We start from the raw sequence: 25,164 nt of genomic DNA on the forward strand, positions 1-25,164 counted from the left end.
CCTGCAAAGTCAACCTCTTCCACTGTGACGTCAAACAAGCAGTGTGCGCCAGCTTTCCTCTGTTCATCTGTTTTATTTTTCCACTCCCTGCATGGACACACCTGGTGATGGCAGCCTCTAGACTGGGCTCAGAACATATACACACACACACGCATCCAAAACTAAAGCACCTACAAGGAAGCACTGAATTACAAAACTTTATTCGGTTTCTTGTTAGTAGTTTTAAGTGAAAATGTGATGGATAGAAGCAGAGGGTTTATGTATTTGCCTGTCCGACTGCCAGGCTGGAAAGTTTTGGAATCACCTGGCTTCATGAGGGAAAACTTTTAACACTTGAGGATTGTACACACTTAAAAACAAGGTCTGAAGGGAGGGATTTGTCCGTAATCCTGTATTGATCCTTCCTAGACAGGCTGTCTGGTAGACTGACACTCTGCCATACCTACAGGCACATAGCCACCCTGGCTGCATGCCTCACCACATCTAACTATAGAAGCAAATACAAGCCGAGGCCAATTTGTGGCTGATTTAATGGCTCATAGTGGAGTCGTTATGTTGGACTGAGAAAGACAGAATTGCCCCTTTTGTTTTCCAGTTTAAATATCAGTCCCAGAAGTCTATGCATTATTAGCTTGTACATAAAGACCGTGCTCTGTGGATATTTCTCTGCTGCTGACTAACACACAGCATCCATCTATCCTGATTAAACTAAACTGTTCTAGGGGGAGTCAGTTACATTTGAAAAAGCTGCCAGCCAAGGTTCAGAGTTAGGAGGAAACTAAATAAACACAAATTGAAACATCCTGTATGTTGGTGAATTATTGAGAAACTCCTGTTTGGTTTGTCTTGCTATTTGTAGGTTAGTCAAGGTAGATAGTAAATATTAATTAAAGCTGTCGTCTGTAGTGCTTTTAATTGGTCTGTTGCTAAGATATCAGACACTGTGGTTTAAGTATTTTAAACCATGTTACATTTATGACGGTTGGACACCAGCCAGTGCACAAACAACTACACGACTATAGAGGAGTTTTTTGTGTCAGTATGCCCACATTTGTATTGGTATTACAGTCCCACAGGGAAAGTCTCCCATATCTCTAGAAGTCCAGTCCACTGCTGATTGTAAATCACTGCAAATACCATAGCATTACTAGTGGTGGCAGTAGGTTTTGTATGTATACCTTTTTTATTGGGCTAATAACAGAATGAACAGATGAACAATAAAGAAACATGCACTATGGCCAATTGTTGGAACATCAGGAAGTTACAGTATTTTGTCATTGATTCTGCAGCTTTTAACATGCTGGAAATTTTGTGTATTGTCATTGGCTGAGAGGATTGGAGCTAAAACAGTTGGCTAAAAGGACTGCAGAACTGAAGAGTCCATTGTAACAAGTTTACTGTGCTTTTCAAACTAGTGGCATGCCAGTACCAGTGCTGTAGTTTGCTATATGTGCAATAGCGTGGTAGTGTGGAGCTGCCCAGTGATGCAATGGGGAAACGTTACACTTAGGCACGCTCATTTGCATGTACCGCAGTACAATTTCCAGTCAAGTAACAGTGTAAGGACTGCTAAACCTCTTGTGATGATTGTGGGAGGCCCTCCACTTACACATGCACTGACTGTTTTTGTTGCAGGTGGGTGCTTGAAGTGTTACTTCTTTTTCTGAGATACAAATAAGTGCTAATTCTCTGATGTGTGACAGGATACCGAATAGTTTCCCAAATACCTTTCACTCTCTTGTGGGGTGGAGAGATTCAGCCATGTAGGGAGCGGTGTTCAGGTGTGCTGTCAAAAGCAGCTGTCAACGCCTCATTGAGAAAGTGTCAGAGAGCATTGAAATACCCGTGAATGAGAATTAGAGGGAGTCGGTTTGAAGCAGAAGTCTTCGCTTATAATTTCCCAGAGACCCACATTGTATAAGTTCCGAGCAGGACTGAAAGGAATTAAACTGTATTTGGCTGTGGATCAACTTTGGTAAAAACACAGAAATGCTGCTAATGATCTGTATATGGCTGTGAATGTTGCCTTTTTACTGCATGCTTTCCGAAGGAAATGGACTCTGCCCAAGAAGAATTGATTTCAGCCGTTGGATGTTAAAAGGAAAACAGTGCTAATTAATTGACTTACAGACCCTGCAGTTTTAAGAAATTATGTTCTAATATCGTGGCCAAACATTGGTTTAATGTAATGAACCTTGATTTTTCCTGAACATAAAAATAGTGTCAATTTTGATATTTGTCTGTTCCAGTCTTACTGATTGTTTATTTTGCCACAACAATCTCTGATACAGTGTATTTGCATTGTCACACTTTATATATTATAATGTATAGCATATTATATGTGCTATAAATTTGCTGAGCTTGTGAAATATTCAGCACAGGAAGGTAAAACATGACCATTTCCATCAAGATGTTTTGTTCACTTCTTTCCATGATAAGTATATTGCCATTTAGTAACTTCACTTCAGTTCACTAATCAGATTCTGAGAAAGAGATAAAAATTGCAACAGCACCACAACACCAGTCGTAAAGTAAAGAAAAACTTAGGTCCTGAAAATGACCCAGAATTGTTCTCCTGCGGAGTTTTACACAGCCCATGAAAACAGTTGCATAATGTCTTCTGTGTGTCTGGATGAGCTTTGTGTAATTTAGAAAAGGTCAAGTGACATAATTGGAGCCATATCAGGGTGGGTTGGGGGTGAGGAAATAAAAATCTTTAACAGAAAGTCTGCAGTACAGACTTAGGCTGTGGAGTCAGCTTAATACTATCTGTTGCTGCATTGAGGGAAGTGTAGGATTTTTGGAGCCTGACCCATAAAGTGGGGATATCTTGGCCTTTGCTGTGTAAGCTTTAGTCTGTGTATTGGAAGTCGCCTAAATTTATGAAAGAGCATGAGTAAACCACTGGAGTATTCCTTTAATAAGTGAAGTAACAGTAAAAGTATATTAGTAAACAGGCGGTCATAGTTTAAATGGTAGATGCAGCCTGCTTGTTTGAAGCACCTGTCTATGGGACAGCAGTTACCCAACAATCCCCATCAATCAGTTGGAAGAACTCGGCTAGTGGCCTTGGCGACCAACTGGGGTGCACCACTGCTTTACAGGATAAATGTATGAAGGGGGGCATGAAGGACTGCAGGCCTCACAATACGACAAAGTTAAATATAAAAAACAATGTGTGTGGGGGGAAAAAGAAAAAAATAAAGGAGAACAATAACTGATGATGGATTGAAAATATATATCCATGCAATGCGTCTTGTTGTGTATCAGTGTGACAGAAGAAGAAGAGGTAGAGAGAGAAAGAGCGAGAGAGAGAGGACAATGGCTGGAGTGTGACTGAACAGCCAGTCAAAATGTGTGGTTGCATTCTCGCTTTGTTCCATGAGATCACAGTTGTGGCAGATGCAGGATAGACTGAGAGCAGCTGTTTTGCTCTCTGTTCTCCAGTTACAGACACTGGCACTGGCTGCACTCTGGGGATGGGCAGAGGGGCACGTTGTCGAGTCTTAATAGTGTTTGTTCTCTGAGGGTGGGCACAAAGAGTCCTCAGACCCCGCAGTACTCCACCAGCACTCTTGGCATCGGAAGAGAGGGATGTGGCCGAAGGTGTTAAACAGAATGGAACTGGTGACAAGATATAACACACAGCTGGTCCTGTTCTCACAGGACCCATGGCGCCGTTAATTACACTGGCTGTGCAGGCTACAGTAAACTCAAAATATTATTGTAAAATGCTCTCATTTATTGTTCTTGATTGTTGAAGTCAGATCAGATGAGAATCACTTAAATTGACAAATGTGTAGAATTTGTAAGAATTAAGACATTGAGAGGTTGCACTTCATTGCAAACTGACCCACTTGGTATAATGAGAGCTTGTTTTATTGCAAAGAGAAGGAAAATCTGAAAGCTCTAATGAGAATTTAAACACTGCACACCCAGCTGCCTGAATTATTCCCATGAAGTTGGCAAGAGAAGCAGTTTCACTATGTACATTTTAGGAAGACTTTACTGAACTGCGGTATTCATTTATTTGTGTGTAGGCAGTGCACCCAATACTGTGATCTTTTCAATATTTCCCAGCAGAAAGCACAATTAAAAATATGACATTTGAACAAGTGCCTACCAAAGAAATGTTTTTGCAAGTTGATGTATTTGAGGTATCATTTGTTTAATTTTGGGCTCTAAGATTTTGTGAACAGTATTTGAAACCATAGAATTGAAATATTTAAGGGGTGATTAAAAAAATTCAACTTAATTTCTGTTAGAGCTGCAAAGTCATTTTTAAGCACAAATCCCAAGCACTTGATTATTTCAGTTCTCAATAAAAGTCTTTTTAGTTTTAGATTGTTGGTGGGTCCAAACAAGATATTTAATAATGCCACCTTGTGCTTTAGGATATTTTGATTTTTCATTGTTTTCTGATGTTTCAATTCAATTCAAAAATGAAAATAATCCTTAATTGTAGCCCTGTTTCATATATTGTTTAATTTTATTATGTATGCTCCAAACCTGAACTAACACCAATGATAATACCATCTCTGTGCAGCTCCAAAATGGTGCACTTTGCTTTTGAATATTTTCTTCACGTTGTTTCCACATTGTTAGTTCTGCCCCACTGATGTTGAATGTACCTTAATGTGCATAAAAGTTTCCTGCACTATAGCTCAAGCATAGCTTAAATTTTACAGCCATGATCACAATACCTGAGATTTTGTAATTGCAAAAGTGCACGGATGTCTCATAACCTTGTGAAAAGTATGATGAGAGCAGAAGATTTGAAGGTGGAAACAGTCTAATGAGTTGCTTCTGCCAACAAGTTTCCAGTCTTCACAGCCAAAGGCTCGAGTCAAGAGAGCAGAAAACAACTGAATACAATTATTTACTGAAAATTGACACTTTTCCATGGAGTCATAGAGGTAAAGGTAATCCACATTGTTTGAGTGGATTTTACTAGTGACTGCAGGCAGTTTCTTGTATAAGTGCTTCTTGACCTATGATGTTGATTACAGATGAAAGGAAGACATGTTTAATGTTTGAGTTTCGAGGGTTGGATGAGGAGTTAGTCTTTTGTAAATCACGTAGAGAAACTGACATCTCACCAGGCTTATAGAGTGTTGATGAATCATGACCATGATGTGTGAGTCATAGATTAATTGACCCAAGCTACTTTTTCCTCAGTGTTACCAAGCAATATTATGAGTCATCCCAGTTTCTCATTGCAAATGTTTTTCAATATTTCACGTCACACAGGCTTACAGAAAAATGGAGACACTCACTCTCAAAGCAAAGCAGAGTCATCTTGTTTTACAGAGATATTTTCATGCAAAGTCCCAGTTTAAAAAAAAAAAACTAAGGATTTTTTAGCCTAACAGTATGAATTTATTGTTGTTTAATTAACTAGTTAAAGTCCTTAGGATTGAAAAGTATAGCTCGAGGGATACTGGATTTATGAGGCTGATATTGATTTCAGAGTTAAAAAAAATCAGTTTTGAGAGTTAAAAATCCAGTAATCTATCAGCCAATAATTATTGTTTTACCTAAACACATAACATACACATCCCCTTAAATATGGTCACTAGAGAGTTGTGTCCGAGATATGTTCTGAGTGGCACATTTTACAGCTGAAAAACAAATTTGTTAGTGCTTTCTGACAAATTTCTGAAAAACTATACATTTAAAATGCATCTTTGGCAATTTTCTGTTACTTATTGACAAACATATACACTTAATACCAGTATAGATGTAATAAGCCAGTATCTTATATTGGCCAAGATGATTTATCAGTCTAGCTCTGTTGGAAATGCCTGGGGCTTTGCATTTATTTCTTTCAATCCCTCCATCTCAGATCAGTTAATCAAGTCTCATCCATGACACTGAACACAGTATTTGAATTGAATGAGAAAATCAATAACATATTAGATTACATTACATTATATAAGGTTAGATTATAGTTTAATTTTCTTGTCAAGGAAATGGTTAAGAGGTCAAAGACTTAGTGTCACTACATACAGAACACCAAACTAATTAAGGACTTTGTTCCAATAAAATTTGACTACATTTTGGAAGCGTTGCTCCTGACATCATGCGTGACTCAAATTCTCCTTCATTTGGAGAATCCACATACTCTAGCAGCACTCTTATTTAAATTTGGAAGACTGAAACTAGTTCTTCTTTCCAGTGGATAGCTCTTACGGATTAGTCAGTTGCCCAGAAGTAATAAACACCAACGCTAAAGCCAAGACATGCTGCAGTTTCAATGTATATGAGGCGAAAACTGCATATTATCATACTCCATCCTTAAGGGCTGCTTTTTGTAGGTTATTCCTTACTTCTGGAATGATAGGAAACACCGGCTCGTATTTTACAAACGAGAGCCTAATTCAGACACGCTGTCTGTACTCTGCAATTTTAGTAGTGAAAACTATGTCTGTGGTTGCATCTGAAGATGCTCGGTCATGGCTCGGGCTGCCTGGTGTTGTCTTCCTCCCTGTCAGCAGCGTGGGGATGGTGCCCACAGTGATGTGCACTTACAGTAAGTGAAGGAGTGATGTTTCAGAGATGGATAGCATTTCCAGTATTTATCGACTGCTACGAGGCGGCCCTGGATGACACTGCATTCAGATACATTAGCGGTAGAGGGAGTCTTGACGGCCTGTCAGAGGGAAAGAGGGGGTTGAGAAGTGAGGAGGGCAGACGTTAAGACATCACCTAGCTTACAGTCGGACGCAGAGGCATCGATCGCATCCCCATTGCTCTCCGAGCTGCTTCCTGTGTTTTCATTGTGCTATCATTGGAAGAGAGCAAACAACAACGTCAGGGGGAAAGACTATAAGACTGATAGCTCTGTATATAATGTGCTTGAATCTCCAGGGAAAGAGATTTACATGCACTAGAATGCCTAATAATGTATGTCTGGATGCCATTGAACAAGCTATTACTGATGGAATGAGAGTAGTAATACTTACAATAAACTTTCTCACAACGCGGTTATATTGGGCACACACACACACACACACATAGTTCGTTGCCCAGGAGATGGTATTGGTTTAGTTGTGATAATGTCTAATAGTGGTCTTCATTTGTATTAAACCAAATCCAGACTTAAATACCAGTCCAGACTCAGTTTTTTGATTATAGTGTATGAACTGAAGAATTTGACTTTCAGATGAAAACAAAGCATTGTGCGTTGAATATATATGAGTATACATCCAAATGAATGGAATCGTATTTTGCCAGCACACAGTGAAAAAAGAAATAATTTGTTAGTCCTAATGATTGTTAAATGATGACAAAATGACAAAGGGAGAGGCTGCTGTATGATCGCCCCACTTGTCTGAGACTTAGGAGGAACATGTGCATGGTCTCCACGGTTCCTTTGGTAATTTCTACACCACTGCACATGAATTATGTCCAAAGTGCTCCATAACTTTACACAGATGTGAACTATTAAGACAAACTATTGTGCATCTCATGTGGCGCTCTACTCCCTCACAGACAGTCCATCACAAACATCAGGCATCTCTTTTGTTATTCCCATACTGAGGACATGAATATTTCAAATTATGTCGGACTTAAATTAAAGGATCTTTTTATGACTACATTCTTTTATCTCAAAAACAACTGTGATGCCTAAAATAATAAATTGTCCATTGTAGACAAATTTATTTTCATCTGCAGAACAGGACTATGAAGTCTTTTTTGTGCAGTGTGAATATGCATTATAATATCAAAAGGTTCTGTGTAATTTTTGTCAAACATTTGTTTCAAAGATGCTGAGACCATCTCATTATACAGCCAAAACCGAGTGTCAGTTTTTCCAATGTGTGTATTGTTTGGGGTGAGACAAATGGGTCAAGAGAATACAGACAAAGAAGCAGAGAATTGTAAACCAACTCGCTTTTCCCACTGAATTAAATGTTTCTGTTAAAGCTCAACGCGAGCTGTTGGACAGCTAATTAAGGGAAAAGGTGCTTGATTGACAAATGAGCTTTGGGTCAGCCAGCCAACCAGAGACAGGGTTTCCCTGCCAAGACTGCAAGGTCTCTGGGTTTCCCATCAGCCATGGGAGCAGATGGTTTAGCACTCACTCAAACCTTCCTGTACAAAAACAGGGAAGTCTTATCTGTTTTTGTTAGAGCTGAGGGATTAACATGGGAGTGTGAGGGGGCAAAGCAACAAGTGGGGTTACTGTACAAAAAGAAATAAATGGAATTGGTTGTTTAGTGATTGTTTCATCGATTGATCGCCCCATGGAGTCATTCTCTGATTTCTGAGCTTGCAGACAAAGTGCATGGTTTGGTGGATTTGATTTTGCACTTGAGTTACACTTCAGACTTGACCTTCGCTTGATGTCAAATGAGCACAGCAGTGCTTCAAAAAAACAACAGCATTCATATGAAATCAGCCGTAGTTTCTTTTGCATTAAAGTCTGTTGAGGCCAATAAAAAAGACTAATTGAAACAGTAATTGATGCTTAGAAAATTAAATCTGTTGGAAATAGATCTGTATTTACAGAACAGCATTGCGACTATATGACGATTACAGTGATCCAATTAGATAGATATTATCCATTCATTCATATCAGTCACAATGCAGAGCATTCAAACATCCGCATCTGCTCTTGCTTTTCTAAGTTTGTCAACTATTGGGTGGACATGGACAACAGAAAAAAATGTTGTCTATGTTTATGGTGATTACCATCAACAGAGATGAGCAGAGTAACAGCTGAACGTGGGATGTGAAGCACAGTGGATATCTTTATTGGCATCTGCAACTCCATCTCTCCTCGACAGGATTCAATCTGCTGAGCTTTCCGTTGGAGGAAATCCTTTAAAAGCAGAGGCTTATTTCTTTGTGATGGATGTGCTAACAAACTTGCTCACTGACATTAGCAAGGTGATTTGATGCTAATGAGACAATACATTCACACAGTTTATTAAAAAAAAAAAACATTTTATAGCAGTCTGCAAACAAATTGACTTTGCCCTAATAGCTACAGTTTCATTGGAATTAACTGATTTACTCTCAGAATTTTGTTGGTAGAGTCTGGGGACATCACTTTGTCTGTTGTTTAACCAAACATCCACCTGAGCAGAGGTCAAATCAACCAGCATGAAGTGTGAACACCTGTTTGGCTGTGCAGGGTGATTAAATCAGCATTAACTGAAGTTCTTCTTTTGGGGAAATCCAATGGCATTTGGAGATGCTACAGCTGGAAAAATCACAAGTAAAAATAATAAAATTAATAGTTCCATTATCTGCTTCAGTTTCAGAGTTATGATGTTGTCAATGCAGGCTCCCTTACTGGGGACACAAACAGAACAAAACCATTGTTAATGTTATTAGTATCACCGGTGCTTTTCCTGCATCTGTATGACATTCAAAATGTCTTCTGTGAAAACGGCCCATTGCTAAGAAGAAGATGCAGCATGCAGCGCTTAAGGCTGTGCTATTTTATGATATAAGTTATGATGCTCAAGCTGTTTGTGTGAACCTTATCCAGAGCACGCTCCAGATGTCGTGTAACCATCCATGTTTTTGCCCTACCATGATTTACACCGCAAAAACATTAAGTCTGTTTTATTTGTAATCTTGCTGATGTGTAGAAAATTATAGAAGTATATTTTCCCATTTAACTGGTTGTGCAGGATTTAATCAACATATTCATCAGAAGCAATTTTGCTTTGAAAATGTGCAGCGCTTCCCTCAGCAGCTGCGAATGAAATGTGCATATTGTTATTGTTCTCATGTTTGGATTTGATTCTCTTTCAAGCAGTTGCCTGAATCACCTATCAGTGTAGTTCAGTGCAGATACTTTCTTACTTCTTGCCTCTTTTTTACCCCCCCCCCCCCCCCCAAAAAAAATAATTGGCGATGTGTATAGTGTATAGATTTCATATAAAAACCAGACCCATGAAAGTAGCATATAATAAAATAACTGTGTTCTTACTTGGGTAAGCATAGGGTCAAGCGCATCTCAGTATGCTAAAATTACAGCGTAACACCCAATTCATACCTCAAGTGTGCTTCCCGCCCAGTCACAGATGGAAAAAAATTCACTTCGGCAAAAGGTCACTGTGCTTGATTTGCTCCAGCATGGAAATAGGACCTTAAGTATCAACAGCTGTGAGATTCCCACATTACAACTACTGTGTGTCCTCATCTGTCCAGAAAACCAACACCTCATTTCATTTATTAATTTAGGCTTTATTTAATTTGATAAGTGGCTTTCATGTGCTAAGGGTCCAATTATGATAATTGTCTGTTTTAATCTCGCTCGCTCTGCTCCATTGTGTTTAATTGGTGCTTGAGTGCTTAGCCTCTCTTAGCATCTTCACTTTAATTGGAGCTGATCTTTATCATCATCTGCAGGTAATGCTGGTCTGGAATTACAATTACAATTTCTGGAATTACAGACTCTTGTACAGCTTCATACATAGTTTGTAATCCCCTCTCTTTCTGAAGTCCTCCTTCAGAAGGACCAAGGAGCTAAGTTAAGGACAAGTCTACCATTAAAATGTTACTAGTGGCCACACAGTTACAGGAACTGAGGTTTATGCTGTATCAGTGTAGCCTTCACACCACTTCACAAACACACAAAAGAGCTTTCAGCAATACAGCCAAGGGAGGGGTGTGGGTGCACACGGAAAATATGCACAGAGGACTCCCTCCCTCCTGCCTTGCACTCCCTTCTCAGTCACACTCCAGCAACACAGAGCAGGTAGTCTGACCAGAGGCAGTGGACCGGCCCCTTCTATTGATTCCCACTGAATTAAAAAGCAGTAAAACAAAATTTATCCAAACACCATTAATCACAATGGCTAGGCGCATCTATTTTAATGAACAGATTCTTTCTGGGGGCATCTACGGCCAGTTAATTTGCCATTTAAACCCCATCTGTCTGTCTCAACTAGTCCATAGAGAGGTGCACAAATTGAGTCCAATGACTGTTTCAAGGGTTGGGTTGTATCCATTCCTTCATGCATTACTACAGCCACGGACAGGGAGCATGGTAAAAAGGATCCAGTGTGGATATAATGAGCAACATACAAGCTTTCTGTTTCTCCTGCTATGCTGTTAGTACATTGATTTAAGTTAATGAGTATGATGGAGAGATTTAAACACACCTTACATTCGGGACCTGGGAAGGGAAGATAGTGGAGGTTGTTGAAACAGCATCAGTATTTAATCCTAAAACACTCTCATCAAGACTTCTGAATTTTAGGCTTTTTCAATATAAGCTTAAAAATTAGTTTTATTATTTAATAACTAACACTGAAGCTGACTGAACAATAATTTGTTGTTAACCAGTATTCATTTGCATTGAAGAACATTAAAAAAAACATGACACTGTTTTGGGAAAATTAGTTCATTGCTCTTAAAAAAAAATCGACTTTTTATTTCAAAGTGGTAAGCCATTGTTAGAATCTACATCTAGACTTGACTTTTCTTTTAAAATCTTTTTGTAGCTTTTGTCACAAAGACAAGAATTAAAAGACTGACCATTAAGTGACCACCCTGTATGTTATGTGGCTACAGCCTCATTCATTTCTTAGTGTGTCCCAGTCACCTCAGACTCACACTTCCCAGTTTATATTGTTTTTGACAGATTTGACACAAACCATGTCGTCCAAGCTGCTCTCTTCATTAAACATTTCCTGCAGCTTTGGTACGACATTCCTACACGCGCTCAGTGCACACACACAATTAGTGCTTGTTAAAGAGCATGTGATATGGTAAATACACCACCATTTTCCCATAATTACAGCCTCCTGTGAACCTTAGAGGAAGCTAGTGGTCTGGGTGACTTGATTCATGCCCGTCTGAAAGCTCTAAACCTACTTTATTTTGCCCTAATTCTGCCCTTTTTGCTTAAAAATCTGCTGTTTTAAACTGAAACTGAAACTAAAGTCAAACTATTGTCTCTGCTCATCTCCCATCCCCTCCACACAAACGGATGCACAAAGACATTCAGTTTCTTGCATTTCTTTGTTCTTCTCTGCTGGTTATTTAGTACTTCAGTGGCTAGCAGGACTAATTGGAGCAAGAGACAGGTGGAGCCGCTCTGCAGCAATCAGTCTTGTTAGTGGCGGGGCCATAGTTCACACTGCAAACTTTTTGTTTTTGCAGCGTGAACAGTGGAAGCAGGGCATGAACTTTTGACACACTCACATATGTGGCCCCTTTGCAGCTTGTCAGGCTTCGGTTATTGTGGTTTAATGTCAAGGTCTTCTGTGTAACATCATTTAAAACTCACTCATCTCTCACCTTGAATATGCTTTGGGAAAAGCTCATGCCACTTTTAAAGGTAAATTACCTGTCATTTACACTTTACACTTTACACTTTACACACACCACTGTGGTGGTTCAGATTCATCTTCCAGTGTGTGAGCTTGCATTCACACAGATTAAAGATATAGATTTATCTAAATGGGTATCACTGCACATTCTGATGTGATCACGTCTATAGGTCCACTTGTCTCTTTTGTTATCTTCCCCTGTTTCTGTGTCAGTGTGTGTGTGGTAAGGTACCAGTTCAGTAATGATGTGTCAGTGTGAGCATGTCCACTTTGTGCAGACAAGTTGCAGTATAATGCAACCAGGCAGGTGTGAGGGTCACAGCCAGTTTGTGGGCCAGCATCTTGACCCCTGCTGTCTGCTTTGTCTGACCGTCAGAGGAACCCCTTAATTAGACCCTTTGGTTTGCAGTGTGCACCCGACGCAGCCCAGCAGACACTCAGCAACAATCCCTTCATTAAATGCTCCTGGTTGACTTGGCAAGAAGAGCCTCGGTTTCCCAATTCCTGCTGCACAAAGGCCGTGTTAAGAAAATCTCCTCTAATTTTTCACTTTGAATTGAGAGCGCCTCCCCCTCCCCCCTTTTACTAAGAAGTGACAAAGTGTAATCTTTATTTAGCAGAATTTCTGATTCACCAAGCTGCTGTAGCTGGTTTGAAATTCAAACAACAGCTTGGCTAAATTGTATTGTTGACTGTTTTATTGTCAATCTTTGTCCTCTGTGACTGAGCACTTTGCCTGCATCTAAATTGATTTTCTGTGCAATTCTTTCTCTAAATGTTAATCAATGCAGTGAGCTACTGAAAAAGCTGTCATCATGCAGCAGTGTGTTGCATTGTAGGCCAATGCATTGCATATTGACCAATGTTATGCCAAATCTGTAAAATGTTGCTTACATGCTTTTTCTCCTTCGAAACGTTTTGTCAATCCTAACAGGTCAGAATGATTAATTATAGGTTTACACACTGCTGCACAGTGTTATTTCAACAAAATGTTGCCTTTGGTTGGTGCATGTCTGCAATGTGAGCACATGCTATTATGTAAGATGCCAGAGCAGAGTGATCAAGTGGCCAGAAAATGAATGGGAACAGAGCTGTGAGGGGAATTAACTGAAGTATGGCTCACTGGCAGCCAGTCCTGCTGACAAAAACAAGGAGGCTTACTCAGTAGAGATTCAGCAAGACCTGGCCCAGTGACCTTCAGTGGTAAAGAGACAGAGAGAGAGACAGAGGGAGAGAGAGGGGAAGGATTTCATTCCACTGTTCTTGGCCAGTCCGTGTTGTTGACCCAACCGTGGAAAATCACAGGGCAATTTCTTAACAGCACCTTCAGAGCCAGACAGACACTTCTTTACATCTGTAAAGTTGTGTGGCTGTTTTGTAACCACTGTGCCCATGTGTGAAATCTGAGCCACAGGTGCGTTTTAGGTGCAGTCACCAGTTGGTCCACAGAAAGGGCCTTGTGCATTGTTGTAATCACAGCCTTTCAGTCAGCTTCAGTGTTAGTAGTCAAATATAAAGAGATTACAACATTTTTGTCCCACCAAGTGATTTGATAAGGTTCTCGTGAAGAAGCTACATCAGCGGGTAAAAAGTAGATTTTTTATGAGGAAATCTGATCAGGTTCTTTGCAGCTAACATGAAATTTTAGCTTAAACTTTTGTGTTAGGATGTACCACAGCTGCAGAATAAAAAGAAAAAAAATCATTTTAGGGTGATTCACTGAACTTGATACAGCAGAACAGGATGATGTAAAAAAAAAAAAAAAAATCTATGTTTGTAGTGTAATGTTCTGTAATTTTTAAAGTTTTATAACCGTAATGGCTGGAGACACCAGTTTCTTTTGACAGTTTACTACAGCAGAGTTTGCCAACTTACAGTATTACCACATACACCGTGAACTGTAGTAAGCCTATGGCGTACTGTCTTGCCCAGAAAATCCTAGCAAGGTAAGTTCAAGCTTCCAATTGTACTGGTTTAACTGGTTGGATAGTAGGATGCTGGAGGTGTGTATATATGTGGTCGAGAGTGTGTGTGTGTTTCTAGATACTCAAAGCTGTTCTGCTTCATGCTTTACAGTTAATGGCTCATTCACAGGCTGTGTGGCTAACAGGTGACTAGTATCGTCCTAATCATTCACTATTCACAAGGGTGTACGGCATGACAATAATAACCTGACAGTTCTATTACTCTGCTGATATTACCCTCAGCCACCCCTACCTCTACTTCATGTTCTATATTTTTGGCATTTTAGATTTAACTAAGATTTAATGTCAGTGTACTATGTTTGTTGAGGGGGGATTCATTCATTTAACCCCTCAAGAGCAGATTTAGGGCTTGACAATGGAGAGGGCAATGTCACACCAGGTCCAGCGCTTGGTCCTGGTTTGACAGGACAGGAGGCCTCCTCCCTAACTGGTGGGTGATGATGGACTTTGTAAATCAGGAGAAGGAGTTTTAATTGAATCCATTTTGCAGCAGGGAGCTAGTGCAGGATGATTATGAGAAGATAGATATTTGTGAAGTGAGAGAGATTTTCTATATTTTATACTGCGATAGACAGTATGTCCCCTTTAATATCACATTATTTCATTTACTTGATTTTTGTATCAGTGTGGTGAAGTACCTTGATTGTTGATTGTTAAGCAAAAAGAGACATAATTGAGTTATTTTACAGGCCTCAATAGCATTTTTATAAAACATATTTTATGATATTGTGATATAGAATTACCTGTATATTATGACTGAAGATTTTATTTGTGTAATATGAACTTACTGTGGGTTTAAAAATGTATGCTTTATACACCCATGGGTTATGAAATACTGTGTGTCAAATTACTGCTCTACATCTTCGGTTTAGTTTAGTTATGAAGAAACTGAACTGGCTAGAAGCAGTGTTAAGTGAAATGTTTATGAGTGTCACAAAAGTTTTGACATTTACGACCTGACACAGACAGTCGTCTAACAGAAACTGTGAGGGAGCCACAAATTTAATTATTACCTGCACACTGTGCATCTCTATGCATGTCTGAACGCTGTAAATTCAAGTGTGATACATCATGCTCTCGGCTTGTTGACTGGAACACAGTTATGAGTTTACAGGCGTTACTTTCTTCCATCAGACAGGCCAGATCCGGAATTAAACAGTGAAACAGGATATATTCTTATGGGAGCACTTCATTTTCTGTTTGAAACTTAAAACGAGGAATTTAAATCCCTTGTGAGTTTTTGAGTGCAAACATAGGCTAACGTAATTCTCCAAAATTGATAGCCTGCCTTGTTTTCCTACATTTTTCCACTTGTTTCATGTTATTAGCCAATTTAACTGGAGAAGAAAATGATAAAACCAAGAGAGAGGAAAAAAATGATTGCGTTTCGGTGCTTTTCAATATCTCACTGCGTCGTCACATTGTGAAAGAGAAAGACAGTGAGACTGACCGAGTGAGAGAATGAGACAGCGTGACAGACAAAGGGAGGGGAAGGAGGGAGAATCTTGCTGTGACAGCCTTTTCACTCCTTATGAATGACGTTTTTCTTCCCCCTCAGCATTCTTTGGGACTTCAAAGCATCAATCTCAGCACAGCGACTTGGCCCTACTATTGTATGAATCTTGAATATTCATCAGGGTCTTTCTTTTCCTTGAGAGCTGAGACTCTGCTGGGGATCTGCAGGGATCTCACGATACACTGCCATTATATACAACATTGGTGGATATAGATATTGTCTGATGTGTGAACACTGGTGTCTAGATTTAGATGGACACATACTTGCCAGTAAGTAAGCTTCATTCTTCAGTGTTGATGAGGCTCTTTCATACTCCTTTTCCATTGTGTTCCTAAAATAATTATAATGAGATTCTGTTCGACTGTTGGGGACTGTTTGGGGAAAAAAATAAACAACCTGAAGATGACATCTCAGGCTTTTGGAAATTGAGATGGGAATTTTCTGACAGCTCATAAGCCTAAATTATTAATCCATTTATCTGACAAACTCATGATAACAGTAATCAAATAAAAGTTGCAGCGCTAGTTCTGCTCCGTGGTGCAAACTTTAATGTGTAATTGTTTGTTAGTTATTAGTTGGTTGTTCCAACTCTGTGAAGAGAGAAAGCATGTGTTTGTTTTGCCTCATGATGAAGGCGGTGTCGCTCATTCTCAGCTCTTGCACACCAGTTGGACCATTTGGGCAGGACAGCTGTGTTGCCACGGTAATCAACTGCTTTCGAGTATTCTATGACAGCAGTTTTAACCCTGATCTGCTGAAAATCCTCCTAATTTCACAGAGCTGAGGGTCAGCTTGGCCCCGGCTGGAACATCGCTCATGATACGCATTCCATCTCTGCCCGCAGTAATTTCATCATCTGCGTTCTGCCATGGCTTTTTGTTTCACAGGTTAGCGGTGATTTTTCACAGACATCCACCCCTTTCCTCTTACTGTGTGATGAAAGGTGTATTTACTCCTTTAAAGTCCTTTTCTGAAATAAAAAACGAGGCTCATTTTCATGGTGCACTGTAACACTGTTGCCAGTATTAATGTAAGGTCTCTATTTCATAAGAAAATGTTTGCCGTATGAAATGGAGACAGACTATTACAAACAATCAAGCTGTATTAATTGATCCCTGACTGCTGGAGAGCAGAGTGTGGGGGATACAGAGTCTGCAAAACAAATCGAAAATAATCTCACAGCTAAATAACTCCCCACGCACCACTCTCTCAGTCTCCCCTCTCCCTAACCCTAACGTAACACCCACTGTGCCAACAGGTCAAAGCCAGAAGCAGAGCACCATGGATGTACCAGCAAAAAGTCTACCATTACATGTGCCATCATGACAAGTGGAGAGGTACTTGGTTTGCAGAGGAACATAAAGAGCACAGAAATTTCTGTTTGTTACGCAGAGTAAAATGTATTTTGCACATTTTATTCAAAGAGGAGAGGCAGTATACTGTACACTCTCTCTAATGTACATTGTTTCTGCAGTGCACAGCTCCTCCTCCTCCTCCAGAAGAGGGTCTACACACGCTTACAAATGCCAAAGTCAATTCAGGACAGTTTCAGTGATCTGTGAATACAGATCAAACTGTATACCAGTTCTGTCTCTGCACTTAAAGGAGGATTTTACAGTCATTTACTGTACCTGAATTTTTTCAAAAATGAAAAAAGTGGAGCGATGTTGAGTCCTTGTTCTTATTTGGCATCTGCAGCAAGTATATATGCCATTTACAGGAAAAACCTCAGTTTGATCTTGATCCTCCGCCATTTATTTTGCTAATGTTATAGAGTATTGTCAAGAAAGGCTTTGTGATCACATCTTATAGTGTAAATAATGACAAAATGGATGAGATGCAGTCAGGTTGGCTAAGGTGCATCTTTTCAGTCCTGTGGAGAAAGTTACAGAGGTGAAACCATGGAAAGAAAACTGGATGCCATGTTCCAAGATGGCCCTCCATTCATTCTAATTCTTAGAGTCTCACTGGGCCCATGTGCTGAAAAAAATTGTCAGACTTCCTCAGGCTTCCTGTGTTTTTTTTGGCCCATAAACCATTTTTATTCATGTCCCTCTGTAGCTGAGCCGGGTGACTTCCCGCTAACTTCAAATGAACAGCATGAAAACTGTTTACAAAATACGGCCTTCTGGGACTTTTTCATTTTTATTGGACCTAATGGCCTGAATTCTGAGAACACAGAGTCATTTCAGTGGTCAATGTTTGTGACACAGGGAAATAATCATTCTTTGTGATACTGCTGATGTGGTAATCCTTGTGCATAAGTCATTTTGGACCAGTGGACATCATGTGACCTGCAATTCTGACTGTGGCCACTATGCCAAACGTTGGCTAGCAGTCTTTCACATAGCAAAGAATCATTTCCTGGATGTCTTTAATAATTACAGACATTTAGTTTGATACTTGTTACAGAGCTGGGAGCTTTGAAGAAGTCAAAATTTCAAATACTAGTTAAAATCAAAGCGGCAAATAATTCTCACATAATCCTGACTTTTTGTCCTTAGCATTGGACGAGCTTCAAGTCTTCAAGCCCAAGCCCAAATAACCCAGATGACCTAATCAGGGTTATTATTATAGACTTAAGAAAGCCCCCTCCAAAGCCACATAAGAAATTAAACCTCTGTTTTCACAAGTTTAGTACTCCCCATGATGAGTAAACTATACCTTAATGTATAAAACTGGTGGAGTGCTCTGGTTGTATTGTGGTGCTTGCATGTCTAATTTGACTGTTTCCAGTTGCAACAAACATTGTGGTTTTACAGAACGATCGAGGTGCTGACAGAACGATTTCCCCGGCAGTATTAATCATCCTGTAACTATGTGTGTGATGACAGATGGATTCTGCAGTTTCAATTCTAGCTGAGGGGGAAGGAAAGAAAAAGGGAAGGGAAGTGAAGAGTTAATTCCACTCAAAGCAAGTCTTCCAACCAGTCTACCCCACTTTCAACCCCTTTATGTGGTGGAGTGACCCCCACCTACAGAGCTGCTCACTCCCCTGGACCCCCCATTCCTGTGAGCTGAGTAGGCTGTCTGAGAATACAGGGAGGCTCCATGCTGGGCGTTTGATGGAGCACAGAAGGGTGTGTGAGGTGCACTGACCCATTCACATTGCTCCCCATGCACTCGTGCTCCAGAATAGGCTGACTTATCACATGTAATACACAGTGCTGCACAAATGAGGAGTGACAGCTATAGGGCTAGTGGAGCACTGTAGGAGAGAAGTGGCTTCTGGGAGCTGGTGTTCCCACCCAGTCAGATTTTAAGAGGGGACAGGTGTGGGGTGGAGAAGCCCATTTGGCTGTTGTTGTTTTGCCCTCCTCCATCACTGCTTTAACGCCACTGGGACTTTTTTCCCCCCTCTTTGCTTCCCTTCAGCCATTTGGAATGGATAAATGCCTTTTCCTTCAAGGAAACTCTTTCTCTGTCTGACAAGGATCTTACATGTGTGATTGTGGAAATTCAGCCATCTCTGAGATGTTTATGATTTGTGTAGGTGCTCTAGTAGATTTGATGTAATCTGTCTAATAGCTCAGTTAATCCTCTTAACTTGTAACCCACATAAATCTTTCACCATTGGAATGTGTCCCTATTGTTATCATTTTTTTTCTTTTCTGGTATTGCATGTTTGCATGTGTGTCTGTGTGTGTTGGATTAGTGTGAAGTTGCAAAGTTGTGGTGGTGCCTGGAGGTGTGAGCTCTAATCACCTCTAATCACCTGACGTGTGATGGCCTGATCCCTGTTGTAGCTCTACAAGTGCTTGTGTTTTCACCCCTTTCACACACAGGCTCACATGAGGAACTGGACCAGATTCAGCCTATGTCTGAATTTTAATACCAGACTCCTGGTTTCAGATTAATGGCCAGTATTTGCCATTCACGCAACACCTGTGTCTGTAGCTGTAGTTCCATACACACTACGTCAATGACACTTTTCAGATAATTTTTTTACTTTTTCTGTGTTTATCGTGGATTGTGTCTCTTTTTTGTTTTCTTTTAAACTGTGGGACAGATGATGGGTTGAAGTCAAGGACTTATTCTAGTTTTGAGGAGGGCAGTTAGTTTCAGCCTTACTTTTATCTTTTCGGTGAATTCTAGCATGTAGACTTTATCCCTTTAAATATGTTGCACTATTGAACTCTCACTTTGTTTTTTCCACTTTCCCAAATTTTTTGTTTTTGTGTTGTATATTGTTGTGGAAAATGGCATTATCCTGCAACTGAGAGGAACATAATGAATGTCTGGCTTAACATGCTGTAGCAAGTGTTGCTGGACCAGGGTAGATAACCTGTACCGACCCACTCATACCACCTACAAACAGCCGTTTTGTTCTAGGTTCTTGTTTCAGTGCATCAAAAAAATTCTGCGGTAGGACTTGCTCTGCCTTCCAGGATTTGATACCAGATGGTTTTGTCAGAGTATATGTACATGTCCTCTTTAAATGCATTCTCTTTAGATCTTACTGTAGTTTCCGTGTCCCTCTTGGCATGCTGTGTTGTTTGTGTTACTGTGGCAATAGTTCATAATGCTTTCACTGCTGCCTTTGACACCTCATTCAACCCCTGCTCACATCCATGGTCCTGGTTCACCCACTGTTGCCCCCTTCGATTCTGCTCTCTTCTCTATGTATGAGTGATGTGAGAATCTGTAATGTGTGTGTGTATGTGAAAGAGAGTGAGGCCGTGTGTGGATTCAGATATACTCAGCTGTTCCCTCTGTAGTGAACCGGTCATAGGAAGGGCTGGACAAATAGCACAGTGAGAGAGCAACTAAGTAACACCCTCCTCCCCACTCTTTTCCCCCCTTCTTCTCTTTCTGTCCGTCTCTCCCAGGCAGTGTGGAGTAGTGCTGGAGGCTTCAGGGCGGCTGTGTGCTGTGCTGAAGTTCCCGAGAGGCAGAGTGGCAGTCACTCACAGAGAAACACTTGTGCAGAAAGAGCACCGGCGCTCTTTCTCAGAAGGATATAAAAACTCAGTCTCACACCTTTGCCGCTTTGCACGGGCGTGTTCGTTGTGGCAGCACATCAGGGATTTGAAATAGGCGGCCCGGTGCTGGCGTGATGGTGGTGGTGTTGCCTCAGGAGTGGACCTGGCACGCTGTTCTCCTGGTGACTGGACTGGCATCACTGAGCCGTGGGTCTGATGGTGAGTACAGTGCTGGACACCAGCTCTTACTACTGTGTCTTTTGATGCTTCCGCTGTCCCCATTGTTTTTGCGCTTCAAGTCACTGTGAGCCTGATGAGGCTGAGGCCTTCATGTGATTGTTTTTAGTTTGTCACATATTGGCCAAACTCTATAATATAAAGCTGCATGAAGCAAATTGAAAGATTTAATTATTTTTAAAAATTTGTACATATTTGCTTCTCAAGTACCTATATTTATGCTTTGAGTTGGGAAACTGGTAAATGCATTTTATTTTTCTTGAAGTCAGAGGTGTGTTTTCACATTTTATTGTTGGTATTACGAGGTGACAGGTTGATCATGCAAGCTGTGAGGTTATCTGTCTATTTTTTATCTTGTGGTATTTATGATGAGCAAAAGCCATTATGATCTCCACAGGGGCAACCATGAGAACGGGTGTGCATTTATCTGCTCCGTCCTCTCCCTTCCCAACTCCCCCCCAACCCCTCTCTTCATGTTTTGAATTGTTTGAACAGGACAGCCAGTTGTCTTTTACGATGAATGCCAACAGTGTCACGGTGCCCTGTAAGGTTGTGACAGGCGGGGAGGGTCGATGGGCTCCGGGGCCTCAAGAAAATGACACTTGTGCATTTGTTCTGTTCCTGATCAGGAAGAGGGGAAAGATGTAGTTTATCAGTAGGAGTATTGGTATAACTATGATTTGGTCATTTCATTTTTTTATGTAAACACATTAAAATACTAACTATTTCTTCATAAATTCTTCTATTGTTTCTATTCTATTATTACTTTCATAATAGTTTAAGTCATTTCTTTGTCTTACGTGATACCAGACAGAATGTCTTTGTGTATTGAACTGTTGATTGAACAATTTTTCACAATTCTGACATTTTACAGACCAAACAGCTCATGAAAAACTGAATTACAGATTAATCGATAGTGAAAATAATCATTCATTACGTCCCTACTTTTAAAGGTTTATATGAACAGGACTGACCTGAGCAGAAATACTCAGTTGTCAAGCACTTCTTAAGAACACAGTTTGGTGTCAAGCTGTAAAAACCATCATCTGGTTGCACAAACACTCTCAACCAGTGAGTGTGTGTTTATAAATATTGTCATTAATAGATAGTCTGGAAAATTTCAGCATATGACTCTTAGGGGTGACTGGATTTTCCTTAAAATGAGTGATGGTGTTTCAGTTCTTTAACTTAGCAACCTGTTTATGCTCTATTTATCCTCTCAATGTCCTCTGCTTGGTACTCTTTTGTTCAAATGTTCTCATAGTGTATAATAGTGTGTACATGTATGTCGTGAATATGTTTGCAGTGCTCATTGGATGGAGATTCGTCAGTGTGTTTGTGTGTGTGTGTGTGTGTATGTGTGTGTTTTTTTTCCCCCTTGTACAGTAAAAATGTAAAAACGTTAGCCCAAAAGGTGATGTGATTATAATAAAGCCAAGTAAATATGATTAGCTTCACATTGAAACACCAACTGATTTGGATTTTAATCCTTTCACAAAAAAAAAAATCTTTACTGAAATTGTGTCAAAAATAAAGACCAGCTGTAAAATCCCTTACTGCCTGAGTGATTCAGAGCTAGCTGTAACTTTCACAGTTGGTCGTGAAATACCTCAGCCGCTGATGAATGTTTCTTCAGAGAAGAAGAAGAGCACTTATCTGTGCAGACAGAGCTAGGTGTTTAATTTCTCATCCAATATTAGTCCAGTGAGTCTGAGGGTCAGAAGCCACACTGGTATAAGGGATGTACTCTTCCAACAGTCTGACTATAAACCGACAAGAGGCAAAGTGTCAGCTCATTGCTGTCACTGCAGACTGATAAATAGGAGGTGAAGAGAGGCTGTGACCCTCTTGGAGAGATTTCATACTAAACCTAAGCATTTTTGGACTTCCTCAGTTTCACTCCTTCAGTCCTCTTTCTTACACCGATACTTCAACGACCAGTTGCTTTTTCTGTTTCCTCTGTGATCTGATCTTTTAAAGGTCGCCCAAATGAGTAAAACATGTGGGAGGTTGCCCATAAATCTAAGTAGCATGGTCAATTTGCCACCTGTTTCTTTAGGCTGGTGAGGTTCACAGAGAGTGGATGAACCCTAGCCCTGTTCTTCCAGTGGCACCCCAGTGGAAATACAAAGAACTGAGTGCTGTTGTGAGAGAATTAAAACTGGTATGATGGATACATTTTACAAAATAATATATTGGTTTTGGCTCATTTCCTCCATCAACATCTTGGTTTCACAATGTCCCATATTTGTAACACAAAACCGCTGAACAGACCCAATGTGTCTGTGCCGTAGCTGCTACCAGTCAAGGAGAAACAATTGTACACAGTGGTTCATCACTTGATACACTGATATCCACTTCAAATGAACAAAACCTCTGAGATCATGTGAGAATGTGAGATGTCACATGAGCCATGAGACATGCTTACTCACAAATTGAAAAAACTCAGAAGACCAACATGTTCACTTTACACCCCTAAAGAGATTCTCTGGTCTTGTAGACACAAATGTATAATCAACAAAACTCTCTGAGGGGATGTTTTACCAAGTAGTGTGTGGTGTTCTCATTCACAGCAATCTTCAAATACCTGAAAATGTCAGCGTGTCTCTGTAGGAGCACTCAGGGGGGTTATTAGTTGTGCCTTTATCACCAGCTTCAAATTGTTCAGCCTCCATGGCTTTAAAAGGACATGGGGCCTTTTTGGGGTCCTCATAGTTGGTTGATGTGACTAACACTGGCATATAAATCAGATTTAACTGTATGATTACTAGTGAATGAAATCTATGTAACTATATTTACAAAACGTTTCCAGTTTGCAAGAATATACTTAAAGTGTTGGATAACATTGACTATAGTGAACGCTCTTTGGAAGACATCTGTTTGGAGCTGAGTGTTGTAGAATAAGGTCAGAGTCTAGAGTGGCGTAGCGGTCCAGCAGTACAAAACAGCAGCAGTTGGTCCTCGACAGGACCAGGCTCCTCCAGCCTTCTGTGCACTGCTTCCTGTCAGGATGTGGATACGGTTCCCCCACACAGAATTTGATCCCCGGGCAGATGTGCTGCTCCAGCGGTCAGGCATGGGAGCATAGGCTCTGTGTGTGTGTTTATGTGTGTTTGTGTAATAGTTGTTCATGTGCACCACATGAGTATATCTGCCTTATGAGATTTGGAAGCTTAAGACTACTTTTTGTGAGTTCAGAGGGAGTACTAAAGGGACTACCAGAGTTCAAATGTCCTTCAGCTCTGAAAACATGCAGCTTCAAAATGTAGTGCAGGAAATCCAAGATTATCAATAGTGAAATTTAAAGCAAAAGTTCAAACACACTTATTAACTTCCTTGTTGAGAGTTACTGTAGATGAGAAGATTGATGCCACCCTCATATCTGTATAGTGGATATGAAGCTACAACCAACAGCCAGCTAACTTATCTTAGCATAAAGAGTGGAAACAACAACAAACAACAAATCTGCCTACCAGTACCTAACTTGTTAGTTAGTGAGCTTAAGATGTGGTGGTAGCTGCTGCTGATATTTACTGTACTGATTTGAGAGTGGTATTGATCTTCTTATTTAATCCTTTGCTTGAAAGAAAGATGCCAAAATTTTTCTTCTGCAATTTAAGCCTTGGGTCAAGTGCAGAATTCTTTAAAGACAAAGTCATAGAGACACTGAATAACCTTGAGTAAAAACAGAATCTCCTACCCATTTTTTTTTTGGCATTAGTAATATTGTGGGGTAAAGTGACATATTGTGGTGGTGCTATGGCTGTAGTCTCTCAATATGTCTGTAATGGAGCCCAGCATTAGTCAGTGGCTTGTGGCTTTTTTCCAGTAAGTCCAGACCACATGGATAGATAGGCGAGCAGTGAGATGCATTGAAGGGCATTGTGGATAGACAGCGTTAAGAAAATATATCTTGAAGTGCAAAGGAGTAGGAATAAATAAGGATGGATTGAGATAGTTTGTTGGAATGAGAGGCAAACACATGGCACACAGACGGGGGTCACTACAAAGCCTTGGTTTCATAACATGCCAGCTTCTACACCTGTTCTGTGTCTATCAGTCTATGCGTGTGTGTCTATCAGTCTATATGTGTGTGTGTGTGTGTGAGTTTATGTGCACTGTCTGCAAAAATTAAAGGTGCAGAAAATTGTCCAGCTCTACATGCTTCTTTCAATGACACTTTTATACAGAGCTGAATCTCATGT

General features: G+C 40.3%; 1 protein-coding gene across 2 annotated transcripts in view; it reads left to right on the forward strand.

The window, feature by feature from the left end:
- bmpr1bb (bone morphogenetic protein receptor, type IBb) overlaps window positions 1–25,164 on the forward strand; it is a 50,463-nt gene that overhangs the window by 13,429 nt on the left and 11,870 nt on the right. For both annotated transcript variants that reach the window (XM_041059325.1, XM_041059326.1), the window contains one exon: window positions 20,630–20,941. In XM_041059325.1, the coding sequence (XP_040915259.1) occupies window positions 20,857–20,941 (85 nt within the window). In that variant the 5' untranslated portion in view covers window positions 20,630–20,856. The remainder of the gene's footprint in view (window positions 1–20,629; window positions 20,942–25,164) is intronic.

Source organism: Toxotes jaculatrix, chromosome 16 (assembly GCF_017976425.1).
Source record: "Toxotes jaculatrix isolate fToxJac2 chromosome 16, fToxJac2.pri, whole genome shotgun sequence".
NCBI classification, from domain to species: domain Eukaryota; kingdom Metazoa; phylum Chordata; class Actinopteri; family Toxotidae; genus Toxotes; species Toxotes jaculatrix.